The 17,238-nt window shown below is 50.5% G+C and overlaps 1 protein-coding gene across 5 annotated transcripts in view; it reads right to left on the bottom strand.

Moving 5' to 3' along the window:
* LOC144601983 (fibroblast growth factor receptor 3-like) overlaps positions 1-17,238 on the bottom strand; it is a 134,238-nt gene that overhangs the window by 45,503 nt on the left and 71,497 nt on the right. For all 5 annotated transcript variants that reach the window (XM_078414697.1, XM_078414850.1, XM_078414928.1 and 2 more), the window contains exon 5: positions 3,357-3,526. In XM_078414697.1, the coding sequence (XP_078270823.1) occupies positions 3,357-3,526 (170 nt within the window). The remainder of the gene's footprint in view (positions 1-3,356; positions 3,527-17,238) is intronic.

Raw genomic sequence — 17,238 nt, 5'->3', positions numbered from 1 at the left:
TCTCCGCACCGGCCTATTCTCCAGGCAGGGTTGCCCGCAAACCAGTCGGTGGTGGTGGGCAGCGACGTGGAATTCCACTGCAAGGTCTTCAGCGACACACAGCCCCACATCCAGTGGCTCAGACACGTGGAGGTTAACGGGAGCAAGGTGGGCCCGGACGGAGCTCCCTACGTCACCGTGCTGAAGGTAAGGAGCAGGGCGGTGGCCTAACCTCGCGTGACCAGCGGCGTGGTCTCACCGTGGCCTCGGTAGAACTCCCTCACACCCACCGACACCGTAGCCTCGGTGGAACTGACCAGCACCTTATAGAGTGTCAGCATTACATCCCTGTTGCACCCAACCACTCTTGGCCTGGATTTGATTCCCTGGCTTGCCTTGCCTGCCAACACTGCCATAATCAGAAAAGCCTGAAAGAGAAAAAAATGTTTCCAGGTCTGATGGCTATTCCATCCCACCCAGTCAGAAGCGGTTGACTGAAGCAGACAAAACTACAGGCCCATGTTGTATTTTTCTCTGGATGAAGATGTATTTCGGCTCTGGTTTTTCGAGGCAGCGTGAAGTATAGATGAAGTAAATGGTGGGGATTCTGAGGTTAGTTCTGAGTTTAATTTATAGTCACGTGTACCGAGGTACAGTGAAAAGCCTTTGTTGCATGCTAACCAGTCAGTGGAAAGTCAGACAATAGACAATAGGTGCAGGAGGAGGCCATTCGGCCCTTCGAGCCAGCACCGCCACTCAATGTGATCATGGCTGATCACTCTCAATCAGTACCCCGTTCCTGCCTTCTCCCCGTACCCCCTGACTCCGCTATCCTTAAGAGCTCTACCTAGCTCTCTCTTGAATGCGTCACAGGGGTTATGGGGAGGAGGCAGGAGAATGGGTTTAGGAGGGAGAGATAGATCAGTTATGATTGAACGGCGGAGTAGACTTGATGGGCCGAATGGTCTAATTCTGCTCCTATCACTTATGGCCTTATGATTATACATACACCTCAATAGGATCGCCCCCTCATACTCCTGCGCTCCAAGGAATAGAATCCCAGCCTACTCTACCGCGAGGAGCGCACGGCAGCACTAATTTCACAGAGGAAGGGTGCAAGTGAAACATCTGATGTGAACCAGCGTCTGGAAGGAGCAGGGCAACAAAGAGGCGAAACATTCAGAGACTTTTGCTGCAGCGTCTGAGACAATTCCTGGCCAGCGTGGTTGGTAATGGATTAAAGGAGGCGCTGCATTCATGCGGCTAAGCATGCGATGGATGTCACATGGGCTTGAGAGGATTAGAAGATACTGCAGATTGCACAAAGGATTTGAAAGCTGCTTTAAAGTAGGATTTCAGACCAAAAAGCCAACTTGTCACTTCGGGTTTGTGTATAATTCCAAGTTGGAGACAACAGGTTGAGATGAATTGAACAAAAGTAAACGGGCAAACACATGTTTTATGGTTGTTCAGTAGGTTTATGGGAGTCATTAAAGGCAAGTTTAGAAACATATAAAATTCTTGGACAGGCTAGATGCAGGAAAAATGTTCCCGATGTTGGGGGGAGTCCAGAACCAGGGGGTCACAGTTTAAGAATAAGGGGTAGGCCATTTAGGACGGAGATGAGGAAAAAACATTTCACCCAGAGAGTTGTGAATCTGTGGAATTCTCTGCCACAGAAGGCAGTGGAGACCAATTCACTGGATGTTTTCAAGCGAGAGTTAGATTTAGCTCTTAGGGCTAAAGGAATCAAGGGATATGGGGTGAAGGCAGGAACGGGGCACTGATTTTAAATAATCTGCCGCGATCATATTGAATGGCGGTGCTGGCTCGAAGGGCCGAATGGCCTACTCCTGCACCTATTTTTCTATGTATCTACCTTTCTGTGCTTATGTCCTACCTGTGTTATAAACACTAGGAACTGCAGATGCTGGTTTGCAAAATTCACTGGATGTTTTCAAGCGAGAGTTAGATTTAGCTTTTGGGGCTAAATCAAGGGATATGGGGAGAAAGCAGGAACGGGGTACTGATTCTGGATGATCAGCCGTGATCATATTGAATGGCAGTGCTGGCTCGAAGGGCTGAATGGCCTACTCCTGCATCTATTTTCCATGTTTCTATGTTTCTAAGTTGCTTGTAGTTTTAAGCTGCTGTTTTTTGTCAAGAGATTTCAGCTCGCTCTCTATGACTGTGGATGGCCTGTCGGTCCCATGGTGATTCCTGTCTCCCTGTGGATGAAGGGGCAGGGGAGAACATTATGGACAAAGTTTCTGGGAGATAAGGCAAGGAGGCAAGGTCTGATGGAGCCATGGTCTGGTCAGCTTCATCTCCCAGCCTGGTCTCCACTGAACTCTCTTGCTGGGATTCCTTTCAACATAAAGCCCCCACCATCATCCCTCGGCCTGTGCGAGAGGCCTGTACTTGCTGGAGTTTAGAAGCATGAGGGGAAGGGGACCTCATTGAAACTTACCGAACACTGAAAGGCCTGGAATAGAGTGGATGTGGATTCCACCAGTGGGCGAATCTAGGACTAGAGGTCATAGCCTCGGAATTAAAAGACATTCTTTAAGGAAGGAGATGAGGAGAAATTTCTTTAGTCAGAGGGTGGGAAATTTGTGGAATTCATTGCCACAGGAGGCTGTGGAGGCCAGGTCAGTGGATATTTTTAAGGCAGAGATAGATAGATTCTTGATTAGTGCGGGTGTCAGAGGTTATGGGGAGAAGGCAGGAGAATGGGGTTAGGAGGGAGAGATAGATCAGCCATGATTGGATCGCGGATTAGACTTGATGGGCCGAATGGCCTAATTCTACTCCTATTCCTTATGACCTAGTGGGATAGTTTAGCACCTGTGGCCATAGACTCAGAATTAACGGACATACCTTTAGGAAGGAGATGAGGAGGAATGGGGTTGAGAGGGGAAGATAGATCAGGCATGACTGAATGTCGGCGTGGAGTTGATGGGACGAATGGCCTGTTTCTGGTTTCTGCTCCTCGAACCTATGAACGTGTAAGGCCGGTGAGCAGCGACTGTGACCGGACAGGCCAGGGCCGGCGCGGAGATTATGAGGGACCCCTGCCACCCCAGCAACGGACTGTTCCACCTGCTACGATCAGGCAAACGCCTCCGCTGTCACGCTGTGAAAACGGAGAGGATGAGACGGAGTTTCTTCCCACAGGCCATCAGGACTGTCAACTTTTATAACTCCTGAGACTACATTTTTGTCTACACTATAGTAACTTATTAACTTTATTTATATGCTGTAATTGTAATTCTTTTTTGTGCACAATCCGCAGGCATTGCCACTTTCATTTCACTGCACATCGTGTATGTGCGTGTGACAAATAAACTTGACTTGACTTAAGAGTAACCGCTCACCTTGATGCCGCCGATCCGGTGTTCTCCCCGGAACTCCTTGCTGTTCTTCAGCCAGCGGATGGTGGGGGTGGGGTTCCCGGCGGCCGGGCAGCGGAAGCGGACGGTGTTGGCCGCGGGGACCGCGTGTAGCTTCTTCTCCATGCGGTCGGGGCGAGCCCAGTACGGAGCTCCTGCAAACGCCAGGCAGAACAACATTTAACCAGGGACGGACGCATCTCAAACAGCTGCTAACAGCTGGACAACTCAATCATCCTACCACAACCACTGCTGAACTACCGTCTACCTCTTTGATGTCCCTTGATCAGACTTTGCTGGCGTTTACGAGGATGTTGCCAGGCTTGATCTATACGGAGACGTTGAGTCGGCTGGGTCTCCATTCCTTGGAGCGCAGGAGGATGTGGGGTGGCAGTGAGGGAGGGTAGAGGGAGAGGGGTGGGGTGAGGCTGAGGGTAGGGAGAGGGGTGGGGAGGGTGGGGAGAGGGGTGGGGGAGGGTAGGGAGATGGGTGGGGTGGGGCTGAGGGAGGATAGGGAGAGGGGTGGGGGAGGGTGGAGAGAGGGGTGAGGGAGGGTAGGGAGAGGGGTGGCATGCAGGTGAGGGTAGGAGGAGGGGTGGGTGAGGGTAGGGAGAGGGGTGGGGGAGGGTGGGAGGAGAGGGGTGAGGGAGGGTGGAGAGAGGGGTGGGGGAAGGTAGGGAGATGGGTGCGGTGGGGCTGAGGGAGGATAGGGAGAGGGGTGGCATGCAGGTGAGGGTAGGAGGAGGGGTGGGTGAGGGTAGGGAGAGGGGTGGGGCTGAGGGTGAGGGGAGAGGGGTGGGGGAGGGTGGGGAGAGGGGTGGGGGAGGGTGGGGAGAGGGGTGAGGGAGGGTAGGGAGAGGGGTGGGGCTGAGGGTGAGGGGAGAGGGGTGGGGGAGGGTGGGGAGAGGGGTGGGGGAGGGTGGGGAGAGGGGTGAGGGAGGGTAGGGAGAGGGGTGGCATGCAGGTGAGGGTAGGAGGAGGGGTGGGTGAGGGTAGGGAGAGGGGTGGGGGAGGGTGGGAGGAGAGGGGTGAGGGAGGGTGGAGAGAGGGGTGAGGGAGGGGTGGGGCTGAGGGAGGGTAGGGAGAGGGGTGGAGTGGGGGAGAATGTAGGGAGAGGGGTGGGTGAGTGTAGGGCGATGGGTGGGTGAGGGTAGGGAGAGGGGTGAGTGAGGGTAGGGAGAGGGGTGGGTGAGGGTAGGGAGAGGGGTGAGTGAGGGTAGGGAGGGGGGTGAGTGAGGGTAGGGAGAGGGGTGGGTGAGGGTAGGGAGAGGGGTGGGGAGGGTCGCGAGAGGGGTGGGTGAGGGTAGGGAGAGGGGTGGTGTTAGGGCTGAGGGTGAGGGAGGGAGAGGGGTGGGTGAGGGTAGGGAGAGGGGTGGGGCTAAGGGTGACGGAGGGAGAGGGGTGGGGGAGGGTAGGGAGAGGGGTGGGGGAGGGTAGGGAGAGGGGTGGCGTTAGGGCTGAGGGTGAGGGTAGGGAGAGGGGTGGGGGAGGGTAGGCAGGGGGGTGGGGGAGGGTAGAGAGAGGGGTGGGGGAGGGTAGGGAGAGGGGTGGGGGAGGGTAGGGAGAGGGGTGGGGGAGGGTAGGGAGAGGGGTGGGGGAGGGGAGGGAGAGGGGTGGCGTTAGGGCTGAGGGGGAGGGTAGTGAGAGGGGAGGATTCCTGTCTGTCTATGGGCCCGGGCAACGGTTCACGCACTGTCATATATGGCTGTGCTCTGTCACTGCTCACCCAGCATGGAGCAGCAATGTCAGACTAATTTACTTTCCCAGCATCGAGAGCTTAATCAAAGCTCGCTGCTCTGGGGCAACGCGGGGTCACAGCAGTTCTCACTGTTAACCATCACAAGCGAGGCGAACCAATAATGCAAGCCATTTATTTTGCTCTGGCACCCGGCAGATATTGGCTGACAGGTTTGCAGTGAGGGAGACGTTTCTCGGCAGACAGATATGGCCAAGAACATTGTCTCCCTGACCTTAAACGCTGACAAGAGAGCTCACTGACTGCCAACACAACGTGATTTAATTTCTCTGCACAAAACTATTTATGAGGCAGTGGAGGACAAGGTTATGGGCTGTGGGAAAAGACGACATCAGCCTTGGATCGGAGGTATGCTCATGGCGAAATCAAGCACCCACTACGAGCCACAGTCTGCATGTGGATGGGAATGAAGGCAAACCGCCGGAAATAACTCCTTGAACCAACCATTAGTGTTCCCCAGCTCCCAACCTCTGCTTTCAGAGTTCCTCCGCTGAGCAAGGGAAATGGGCGCTGTGGGACATTGTGGGACCGATCTGATGCTGACCGCATCTTGCAGGCTCACCGTGTGCCAAACTCAAAAACTCTTTTAGTTATAGTTTAGTTTGGAGATACAGCGTGGAAACAGGCCCTTCGGCCCACCGAGTCCGCACCGACCAGCGATCCCCGCACATTTTTAACACTATCCTACACACACTAGGGACGATTTACATTTATACCAAGCCAATTAACCTGCATACCCGTACGTCGTTGGAATGTGGGAGGAAACTGAAGATCGCAGGGAGAAAACCCACGCAGGAGAACGTACAGACTCCGTACCGACAACACCCGTAGTCGGGATCGAACCCGGGTCTCCGGCGCTGCAAGGGCTGTAAGGCAACAACTCTACTGCTGCGCCACCGAGGCCACCCTTGTCCTCTCAAAACAAATGGTCATAGAGTCATTCAGCATGGAAACAGGCCCTTCGACCTTGCCGACCAAAATGCCCCATCTACGCTCGTCCCACCTGCCCGCATTTAGCCCATATCCCCCTAAACCTGTCCCATCGATGTACCTGTCCAAATGTCTTTTACATGTTGTTATAGTACCTGCCTCAACTACCTCCTCTGGCAGTTCATTCCATATACCCACCACCCTCCATGTGAAAAAGCTGCCCCTGAGGTTCCTATTAATCAGTGTAGTTTCGAGTTCAAAGATACAACATGGAAACAGGTCTTTCGGCCGACCGAGTCCGCATCAACCAGTGGCCACCCAAGAAAGGAAATTGCCACTGAGAGTAAGTAGTAGCACAATTTATAAACTGTAAGGAATCTCAGAAGCAGGATTTACAATCAGGCAGGGAAGTCTTAGTTAAGTCAGACACCAAATGCTGGAGTGGGTCAGGCAGCATCTCTGGAGAACACGGATAATGTTTCAGATGGGGATAGAAACATAGAAAATAGGTGCAGGAGTAGGCCATTCGGCCCTTCCAGCCTGCACTGCCATTCAATATGATCATGGCTGATCATCCAGCTCAGTATCCTGTACCTGCCTTCTCTCCATACCTCCTGATCCCTTTAGCCACAAGGGCCACATCTAACTCCCTCTTAAATATTGCCAATGAACTGGCCTCAACTACCTTCTGTGGCAGAGAATTCCACAGACTCACCACTCTCTGTGTGAATCACCACTGTGATGGATCCTTAACAGCAGACTGATAATAGGCAGGAGGGGAATTTTAAATCATACTTCTCCATAATCACCACCTGATTAGTTTAGAGATAGAGATACTGTGCGGAAACAAACTCTTCGGCCCACCGCGTCCGTGCCGACCAGCTATCTCCATTACACTACCACTATCCTACATACTAGGGACAATTTACAATTTTTTACCGAAGCCAATTATCCTACAAGCCTGCACGTCCTTGGGGTGTGGGAGGAAACCAGAGCACCTGGGGAAAACCCACATGGTCACAGGGAGAACATACAAACTCTGCACAGACAGCACCCGTAGTCAGGATCGAACCTGGGTCTCACACGCTGTAAGGCAGCAACTCTATCACTGTGCCACTTTGCCGCCCTTAAGTCCCTGCCCCAGATAACCTGGCCAGGACAGTTCACACAGAGGAGCTGTAGTCGTGTACTAGTTGCCTGGAGATGGGAACCACTACTCTCCCTTCCTGAGCCAGGCCTTGCTCCTTCCTGCATATGGGCATTGACCGCCCGGCTGGTATTTCTGGACACCCACCACCAGGCCTGTTGACCGGGTTACAATTCCCTATTGCTAACAGATGTGATGATTATGCAAGTGGGTTAACGTAGAGACCCAGAGAAGTAAACAGCCGAGATTGCAACATCGGAATCAATGGCATTCATAAAATAATGCGTGAATCGCGCAGGCAGCCAACAGTGTTGGAGACACTGTGATGTGAATCCCTGGTGAGTTACTGCAGCAGATTCCACGCATTCCCTTGCAGCGCTCTTTCACATGCAGGCTCCACAGTCAAACTGCCTTCAGGACTCATTCCCCCGCGCCCCCACCCCCCCGGCTCCGCAAGTCCCCCGCCACCCAACGCTAAACCAGCGGCACTCCAGACCTCAGGATCCTCAGTACCGCTGGGCAAAGTGTTGGGCGGGGAGGGCCGCAGGCTGGGGGAGGAGAGCAGGGAAGAGGCCAGGGAAGAGAGGCTGGAGGCTGGGTCCGGGCCTAGGGAGGGGCTGTAGGAAAGGAGCCTTTTGCTTTTGGAGATACAGCGTGGAAACAGGCCCTTCGGCCCACTGAGTCCCTGCCGACCAGCGATCACCCGTTCACAATCATTCTATCCTACACACACCAGGGACAACTTGGTGGCACAGTGGTAGAGTAGCTGCCTAACAATGCCAGAGGGTCTGCTGTAACAAGTGGTGGAGGATTTGGGAATGGAGGCAGAGGGGGGTAGGGGAAGGGGTGAGCGGAAGGGGGTGGAGGGAGGGTGGAGGAGGGAGGGGAAGAGGAAGGGGGGAGAAAGAGGGATGGGGGAGGGGAGGAGAGGGAAGAGGGGAGGGGGTAGAGGGGAGGGGGAGAGAAGAGGGTGCTGCACCAATGCAGGAGAGGTTCCACTTGGTCTATTATGACAATAAAACACTCTTGACTCTCAACTCTCTTTGGGAGGTTCTTAAACTCTTCGCAGCCAATGAAAGCAATGCCGTTCGTGCTCCCACAATGGGAAACAAGGTGGCAGATTTGGACAGAGCGAACAGTGCGAGATTAATGACCAGTTAAACTGTTCCTTTGTACGACTTGTTAAGACATAGGTTTTTGGCCGGGAGTGTTGGAAACATGCCTGTTCCTCTTCACATCCAGGCAAGTGATCAAATGGGACCTCTTCTCTTGTACAGAGTGATGGCCTGTGAATTAGAGCAAACCCTTGCCACAGAACTGAGGGCTTCGGAGAATAAAATAAAGTGCTCAAGGCTTGAGAATCTAATCCACAGTCCTTTCACTTTCAGGCAAGTGAGCCAAGCCCAACACTTAATTAGGATTAACAATGTTTTAATCAACAGAGAGTGAAAGCAGGAGTAAGTTTAAGTTTTTAGTTTTGGAGATACAGCATGTCAACAGGCCAATCGGCCCACCGAATCCGCACCTACCAGCATTCCCCAGACATTAACACTATCCTACACACACGGGGGACAATTTACGCTTATGCCAAGCCAATTAATCTACAAACCTGCACGTCTTTGGAGTGTAGTTGGAAACCGAGGATTTCGGAGAAAACCTACGCAGGTCACGGGGAGAACGTACAAACTCCGTACAGACGGCACCCGTGGTCGGGATTGAACCTGCGTCTCTGGCTCTGCAAGTGTTGTAAGGCAGCAACTCTACCGCTGAGCCATCGTGCCGTGCCGCCCTTGAAGATTGAAGTTTCTGCTCAGAGACTGAAACTGTGCTGAACTAGTTCCCAACGCAAAGTCTACCTTTAAGGAGGTGTGCAGAGTACAGGGAGGGGGGGGGGGGGGGGAGCTTTGTTTGGTTACTGCACAGTGGACCCTCTGTATTAAGTTATTCTCCGCAAGATATAATGTGGAAAACTGAGCCCTGCTGCGTTCCTGAGGGAATCCTTCTCCAGTCAGAAGTCTTTATCATTCCAACAGAAATAGTGAAGAAAGAAATCTTTCATGATGCCCATATCCGTGCTACACACAGAAACAAGAGGAAAACCTCCGCTGATATTTTTTTCTGAATCATTTGCTGATGGAGAACTTTCAGGTTGCCCAAGGAATACATTTTGTTAGCACCACTGAACGATGTAATTGAGTTTTTAGTTTAGTTTAGAGATACAGCACGGAAACATGCCCTTCGGCCCACCGAGTCCGCACCGACCAGCGATCCCCGCACATTAACACTATCCTACACACCCCAGGGACAATTTTACATTTAGACAATAGACACGGCACGGTAGCGCAGCGGTAGAGTTGCTGCTTTACAGCGAATGCAGCGCCGGAGACTCAGGTTCGATCCTGACTACGGGTGCTGCACTGTAAGGAGTTTGTACGTTCTCCCCGTGACCTGCGTGGGTTTTCTCCGAGATCTTCGGTTTCCTCCCACACTCCAAAGACGTACAGGTATGTAGGTTAATTGGCTGGGTAAATGTAAAAATTGTCCCTAGTGGGTGTAGGATAGTGTTAATGTACGGGGATCGCTGGGCGGCACGGACTTGGAGGGCCGAAAAGGCCTGTTTCCGGCTGTATATATATGATATGATATGATATGATAATAGGTGCAGGAGTAGGCCATTCGGCCCTTCGAGCCAGCACCGCCATTCAAAGTGATCATGGCTGATCATTCTCAATCAGTACCCCGTTCCTGCCTTCTCCCCGTACCGCCTGACTCCGCTATCCTTAAGAGCTCTATCTAGCTCTCTCTTGAATGCATTCAGAGAATTGGCCTCCACTGCCTTCTGAGGCTGTGGAGGATTTATACCAAGCCAATTAACCTACAATCCTGTACATCTTTGGAGTATGGGAGGAAACTGAAGATCCTGGAGAAAACCCACGCAGGTTATGAGGAGAATGTACAAACTATGTACAGACAAGCACCCGTGGTCAGGATCAAACCTGGGTCTCTGGCACTGTAAGGCAGCAGCTCTGCTAGCCACCAGTAGCTCTGCTGTCCCATGGTCCCAGTTATGGTTATGGCCACATAACCACAGACATGTTTTATATCACTCTGTGGCACCAAGTGTTATACTACAGGGCGGCACAGTGGCGCAGCGGTAAAGTTGCTGCCTTACAGTGCCGGAGACCCGGGTTCAATCCTGACTACGGGTGCTGTCTGTACAGAGTTAGTACGTTCTCCCAGTGAATCTTGCTATTGAGGTCGTGCAGCGTAGGTTTACTAGGTTAATTCCCGGAATGGCGGGACTTTCATATGTTGAAAGACTGGAGCGACTAGGCTTGTATACGCTGGAATTTAGAAGGATGAGAGGAGATCTTATCGAAACATATAAGATTATTAAGGGGTTGGACACGTTAGAGGCAGGAAACATGTTCCCAATGTTGGGGGAGTCCAGAACAAGGGGCCACAGTTTAAGAATAAGGGGTAGGCCATTTAAAACTGAGATGAGGAAAAACTTTTTCAGTCAGAGAGTTGTGAATCTGTGGAATTCTCTGCCTCAGAAGGCAGTGGAGGCCAATTCTCTGAATGTATTCAAGAGAGTGCTGGATAGAGCTCTTAAGGATAGCGGAGTCAGGGGGTATGGGGAGAAGGGAGGTACGGGGTACTGATTAAGAATGATCAGCCATGATCACATTGAATGGCGGTGCTGGCTCGAAGGGCCGAATGGCCTCCTCCTGCACCTAGTGTCTATTGATCACCTGGGTTTTCTCCGGGTGCTCCGGTTTCCTTCCACATTTCAAAGACGTACGGGTTTGTAAGTTAATTGGCTTCAGTAAAATGATCAATTGTCCCTAATGTGTTTGGATAGTGCAAGTGTACGGGGTGATCGCTGGTCGGCACAGACTCGGTGGGCCGAAGGGCCTGTTTCTTTGCTGCATCTTCAAACCAAACTAAAGTAAGACACTGCTGTATTATTGTGACGACCTTATTATTGGTATAAACAGCATGAACACTGAATTCGCCAACTTTAAGTAACACCACCACTTTCCTCCCTTCCCCTCCCCTCCTTGCAGAATAGTGAAAGGCTTGGATAGAGTGGATGTAGAGGCGATGTTTCCACTAGTGGGAGAGTCTAGGATTAGTGGTCAAAACCTCAGAATTAAAGTAAGTTCTTTTAGGAAGATGAGGAGAAATTTCTTTCGTCAGTGGGTGGTGAATCTGTGGAATTCTTTGCCACAGAAGGCTGTGGAGGCCAAGTCAGTGGATATTTTTCAAGGCAGAGATAGATTGTTGATTAGTATGGATGTCAGAGGTTCTGGGGAGAAGGCAGGAGAATGGGGTTAGGAGGGAGAGATAGATCAGCCATGATTGAATGGCGGCGTAGACTTGATGGGCCGAATGGCCTAATTCTACTCCTATTCCTTATGACCTTATCTGTCCACACCCACTTCTCCCACCCTTCTACTATCCCTCCTCCCCTTCCACCTATATTCCTCCCTCTGGCTTTACATTTCACTCATCCTCTCTCCTTACCCTATACCCCATTGACTCCTTTACATCTCAGGTCTTTATCCACTCATCTGCCAATCAAACCCAACTTCTGTATCCACCTATCACTTACCAGGCTTTGTCCCACTCTCAAATGATTCCCACCTGACTGCCCTCTAATTCAATCAGTCTGAAAAAAGGTCCCTAATTTGAGGAAGGACATTCTTGCTATTGAGGGAGTCCAGGTTAATTCCCGGGACGGCGGGACTGTCATATGATGAAAGAATGGAGCGACTGGGCTTGTATTTACTGGAATTTAGAAGGATGAGAGGGGATCTTTTTGAAACATATAAAATTATTAAGGGATTGGACACGCTAGATGCAGGAAACATGTTCCCGATGTTGGGGGAGTCCAGAACCAAGTTTAAGAATAAGGGGTAGGCCATTTAGAACTGAGATGAGGAAAAACCTTTTCACACAGAGAGTTGTGAATTTGTGGAATTCTCTGCCTCAGAAGGCAGTAGAGGCCGATTCACTGGATGCATTCAAAAGAGAGTCAGATGGAGCTCTTAGGGCTAGCGGAATCATGGGATATGGGGAGATGGCAGGAACGGGGTACTGATTGTGGATGAATAACCATGGTCACATTAAATGGCGGTGCTGGCTCGAAGGGCCTACTCCTGCACCTATTGTCTATGTATCTATGTCCCAAAACGCCATCTGGCTATTCCGAACCTATTGAGTTACTTCGGCACTTTGTGCTTTACTTCAACCTACTGCTTTCCATTAAGGATAGCGGGTTAAATACCCAGTAAATGACCATGTATTAATTTTGGTTAAAAAGACTGGGACCCCGTTTAATAAATTGGTGCCGGCCACCAATTGTCTTGTAAATGGGATCAGGTGCTAATTACATCATGTGTCGGTCGGATGCCTGAGAATGCATGGCCAGATTTAATTAAAGATCAAATAAGCTCTCAATAGTTAAAAGGCGCATTGTTGAAGGTCCACAGGGAACAGGTATAAATGGACTTATTTACTAAAGTGAAGTGATTTTATTTGACTTAAGTCTGATTGCCAGAAAACATAATTGTTTTTCAGTTGAGGGGGAAATATTGAGCACTAGCCAGAGTTTCATTATCACTAACAACAAGGGTGCGTTCTTCTTTTGTTACGTGCGACTACAGAAATAAAAGAACAAAATGAGCTAGATAGATCTCTTAAGGACAGCGGAGTCAGGGTGTATGGGGAGAAGGCAGGAACGGGGTACTGATTGAGAATGATCAGCCATGATCACATTAAATGGTGGTGCTGGCTCGAAGGGCCTACTCCTGCACCTATTGTCTATTGTCTATAAAACTTAAGCATAGAGTCATAGCGTGACAACAGTGTGGAAATAGGCCCTTCAGCCCAACTTACCCGCACCGACCCACATGTCCCATCTACAATAGTCCCACCCGCCTGCGTTTGGCCCATATCCCTCCAAACTTGGCCTATTAATGTACCTGTCCAAATGTCTGATAGCACCTTTCTCAACTACCTCTTCCGGCAGCTCATTCCATACACCCACCACCCTTTATGTGATAAAGTTACCCCGCGGGTTCCAATTAAACCCCCCCAGCCTCACTTTAAAATTTTGTCCTCTGGTTCTCGATTCCCCTACTCTGGGCAAGAGACTCTGTGCGTAGTTGTTTTCATTCAGGAATGCACACCACGAAATCTTTCTGTGAAGGTAACAATTGCTTTTCTGACAAGGAGGTACTTAAGTGAAGATTAATGACGACTGCTGCTCCTTTTGTTTTAGACAATAGACAATAGGTGCAGGAGGAGGCCATTCGGCCCTTCGAGCCAGCACCACCATTCAATGTGATCATGGATGATCCTTCACAATCAGTACCCCGTTCCTGCCTTCTCCCCATACCCCCTGACTCCGCCATCTTTAAGAGCTCCATCCAGCTCTCTCTTTAAAGCATCCAGAGAATTGGCCTCCACTGCCTTCTGAGGCAGAGAATTCCACAGATTTACAACTCTCTGACTGAAAAAGTTTTTCCTCATCTCCGTTCGAAATGGCCTACCCCTTATTCTGAAACAGTGGCCCCTTGTTCTGGACTCCCCCAACATTGGGAACATGTTTCCTGCCTCTAATGTGTCCAATCCCTTAATAATCTTATATGTTTCAATAAGATCCCCTCTTTTATGTAGGAAGGAACCACAGATGCTGGTTTAAACCAAAGATAGACACAAAAAGCTGGAGTAACTCAGTGGGACAGGCAGCGTCTCTGGAGAGAAGGAATAGGTGACGTTTCGGGTCGAGACCCTTCTTCAGACTGGTTAGAAACAAGGGAATCGAGAGATATAGACGATGATGTAGAGAGATAAAGACCAACAAATGAAAGATTTCTGTTTTGGTCTGTCTCTGCGATACAATTTTAAACCATTTTGCATTTGACCCAGAACCGAGTCCACAATTGGGTTTCTTTTTTCCTGCACGCACAAAGAGAAATTTTTGATGTGCATTCAAATGAGGCCTAACAGGCTTAGAGCTGAATGTTTTGTTGGAAGTGGTGGACATATTTGGACTGGATAAGCCATCATCTAATTTCCTAAAGCAACAAATTGGCTCCAATTTGTACTAATCCCTTCTTTAAAATGCCGATATCCTGTGACGGGCCCAATGATGGTCACAGGCCAGATTTGTACACGTCTGCGTTACATTACAGGTAGCAGCAGCAACACATTTCACCCCCCCGTCACACTGCTTTAGATATCAGGCGTCTTGTTACCTTCTTGCCAATCTCCACCCACTTGGTTACCCTCTCCACCGGCTGCACACCGCCTCCACGCTGGCTCTCTACTCCAGCTGTCCAAAAATACAGAGCTCTATGCTTTGTGGTCACCTTCTCCTAGCTAACAATAATCTTAGGAGGAGAGTCATCAAGAGCACCACAGAGGCAGCGGAGAAAGCCTCGAGATGGCTCTGGATCAGGAGAGGAGGTCCATGGGGAGGAAGGAGCGAATGCCACCTGAACATAAGTCGTGGTCTGATCACCCACAGCTGGGTCGCCCTGGCGAGGGTGTCTGATGTTGAAAGACCCGAAACACCCAATGACCCCAGGTTACATCACTGATGATGTGTTCAGGAGCATCAGGATATGTATTTTATCACTCACAGGTGCTCCTCAGCTTACGAGCAGTTCCTTTCCGAAAAACCCATCGGAAACCGAAAATATCGTAAGTGAAAATGCATTTAATACACGCGATCACGTGGCCGGAAGCGATCACATGGCCGGAAGCGATCACATGGCCGGAAGCGATCACATGGCCGGAAGCGATCACATGGCCTGAAGCGATCACATGGCCAGAGCGAGCAGCGGCTCGCTGCCATTTGCACCATCGCAAAGTTGAAATATCGCAAGTCAAAGCATCGTAAGCCGGGGAGCATCTGTATTCCTCATTTTCTTTGCTCCGCATCCTCTTTAATGTCTCGTTCTCATGCCTTACGCTTCCTTATCTCTGTGCCTCCCTCTGCCCTGGCTCTCAGTCTGAAGAAGGGTCACGACCAGAAGTGGTGCCCATTCATTCCTTCTATCCAGAGATGCTGCCTGAGTTACTCCACCATTTTGTGTCTATCCGTCCAAAACTAATCCTCGCTGCACCACTTAGCACAGTTTAGTTTAGAGATGCAGCAAGGAAACGGGTCCTTCGGCCCACCGAGTCCACGCCGACCAGCGATCAGCCGTACACCAGTTCCATGTTATCCCAGTTTTGCCTCCCACACACAAGGGGCAATTTATAGTCCAATTAACCTACACATCTTTGGAGTGTGGAGGGAAATTGGAGCGCCTGGAGAAAATCCACGTGGCCACGGGGAGAACATACAAATTCCGAACAGACAGTACCCAGAGTCAGCATCGAACCCAGATCTCAGTCACTGTAAGGCGGCAACTCTTAACGCTGCGCCTCACCACTGTTTCTTTGTGCTTCAGAAACCATCAGACTTTTAAACACCACGACCTCCAAATAAGCTCCGAACTATATAGACATATATAGACAGGTTTTGTCTTTGCACTATTGATGTTTGTTTTTTACATCCTGAACATTTTTGTTGTTTATTATGGTGTTTACAGAGTACTATGGTTACATATCTGTTGTGCTCCTGCAAGTTAGAATTTCATGGTTATGTTTTGGGACAAATAACAATAAAGAGAGGCATGTTGGCACAGATGCTGCCTTACAGCGCCAGAGACCCAGGGTTCGATCCTGGCTACGGGTGCTGTCTGTACGCCGTTTGTACGTTCTCCCAGTAACCGTGTGGGTTTTCACCGGGTGCTCTGGTTTCCTCCCACACTCCAAAGACGTACAGATTTGTAGGTTAATTGGCTTTGGTAAAGATTGTAAATTGTCCCCAGTGTGTGTCGGATATTGTTAGTGTACGGGGATCGCTGGTTGGCGTGGACCCGGTGGGCTGAAAGGCCCAGTTTCCGTGCTGTATCTCTAAGCTAAACTAAACTAAAGCACTCTTGACTTGACTCTAGCTTGGATTCACTCTGGCAGGCAGCAGGCCAACGCAAGGGTAAGGAACTCCTCATCGCATTTTAATGCCGATTCAGAAGTGGCGTAAACTTCTGGTCCTCCACCCATCCCGTCTCCTCCAGAAAGACACCGACTTAAAGTTCTTGGTGGGCAAACACAGGCCCGGAGCTTGAGTCTCCAGGCGGCCAGCCTCCCTCCGCCTGCCTGTGGAGCGCCACCAACTCGCTGGGACAACTCCCAGGAGGCTCCGTGTGAGGCTAGGCCGGAGCTCCTGGCTAAAACACATGGCGCACCAGTGCTGGCCGCTGCATTCAGCACACTGAAAATTCAAAACAGATTCCGCTGGCCACATCTCGAGCTGCAGCCCTGGAAGCTTTCTCGGTTGCAGGAACAATGCTTCTTTGTAATTACTCGCATGTGATCGCATCTAGCCCCAATTAATCAGTGGGGCTGTTGCTAGGTGGGCCAAAACAAATACTGTAGCAGGGCGACTCCTGCTCTGGATTACCTGCGCGCTGGGCCACACAGGTGGCCATGACGTTACCAGCAAGCTCCTGCATGGTGCCTTATTTGTCTCGTTGTCACCTTCCCCTCCGCCAAGATAGAAAATAGGTGCAGGAGTAGGTCATTCGGCCCTTCGAGACAGCACCACCATTCGATATGATCGTGGCTGATCATCCAAAATCAGTACTTCGTTCCTACTTTTTCTCCATATCCCTTGATTCTGTTAGCCCCAAGAGCTAAATCTAACTCTCTCTTGAAAACGTCTGCCAACTAGTTCTCCATCCATGTCAATACCCTACCCCCAATACCATGTGCTCTAATTTTGCACACTAATCTCTTGTGTGGGCCTTGTCAAAGGCTTTCTGAAAGTCCAGAATGTGCCATTCTACATTTCCTTCATTATAGTCCCCATTTATCTGTGTTTTTACACCTTACACTTCCATATCTCTAAGTCCTTCTGCCCGGACTCTCAGTCTGAAGAAGGGTGTTGACCCGAAACGTCACACATTCCT

The sequence above is a fragment of the Rhinoraja longicauda genome, chromosome 1, assembly GCF_053455715.1.
Source record: "Rhinoraja longicauda isolate Sanriku21f chromosome 1, sRhiLon1.1, whole genome shotgun sequence".
Classification (NCBI taxonomy): Eukaryota; Metazoa; Chordata; class Chondrichthyes; order Rajiformes; family Arhynchobatidae; genus Rhinoraja; species Rhinoraja longicauda.
Note: the sequence above shows the minus strand (reverse complement) of the source record. Positions and strands in the feature narration are given on the sequence as shown.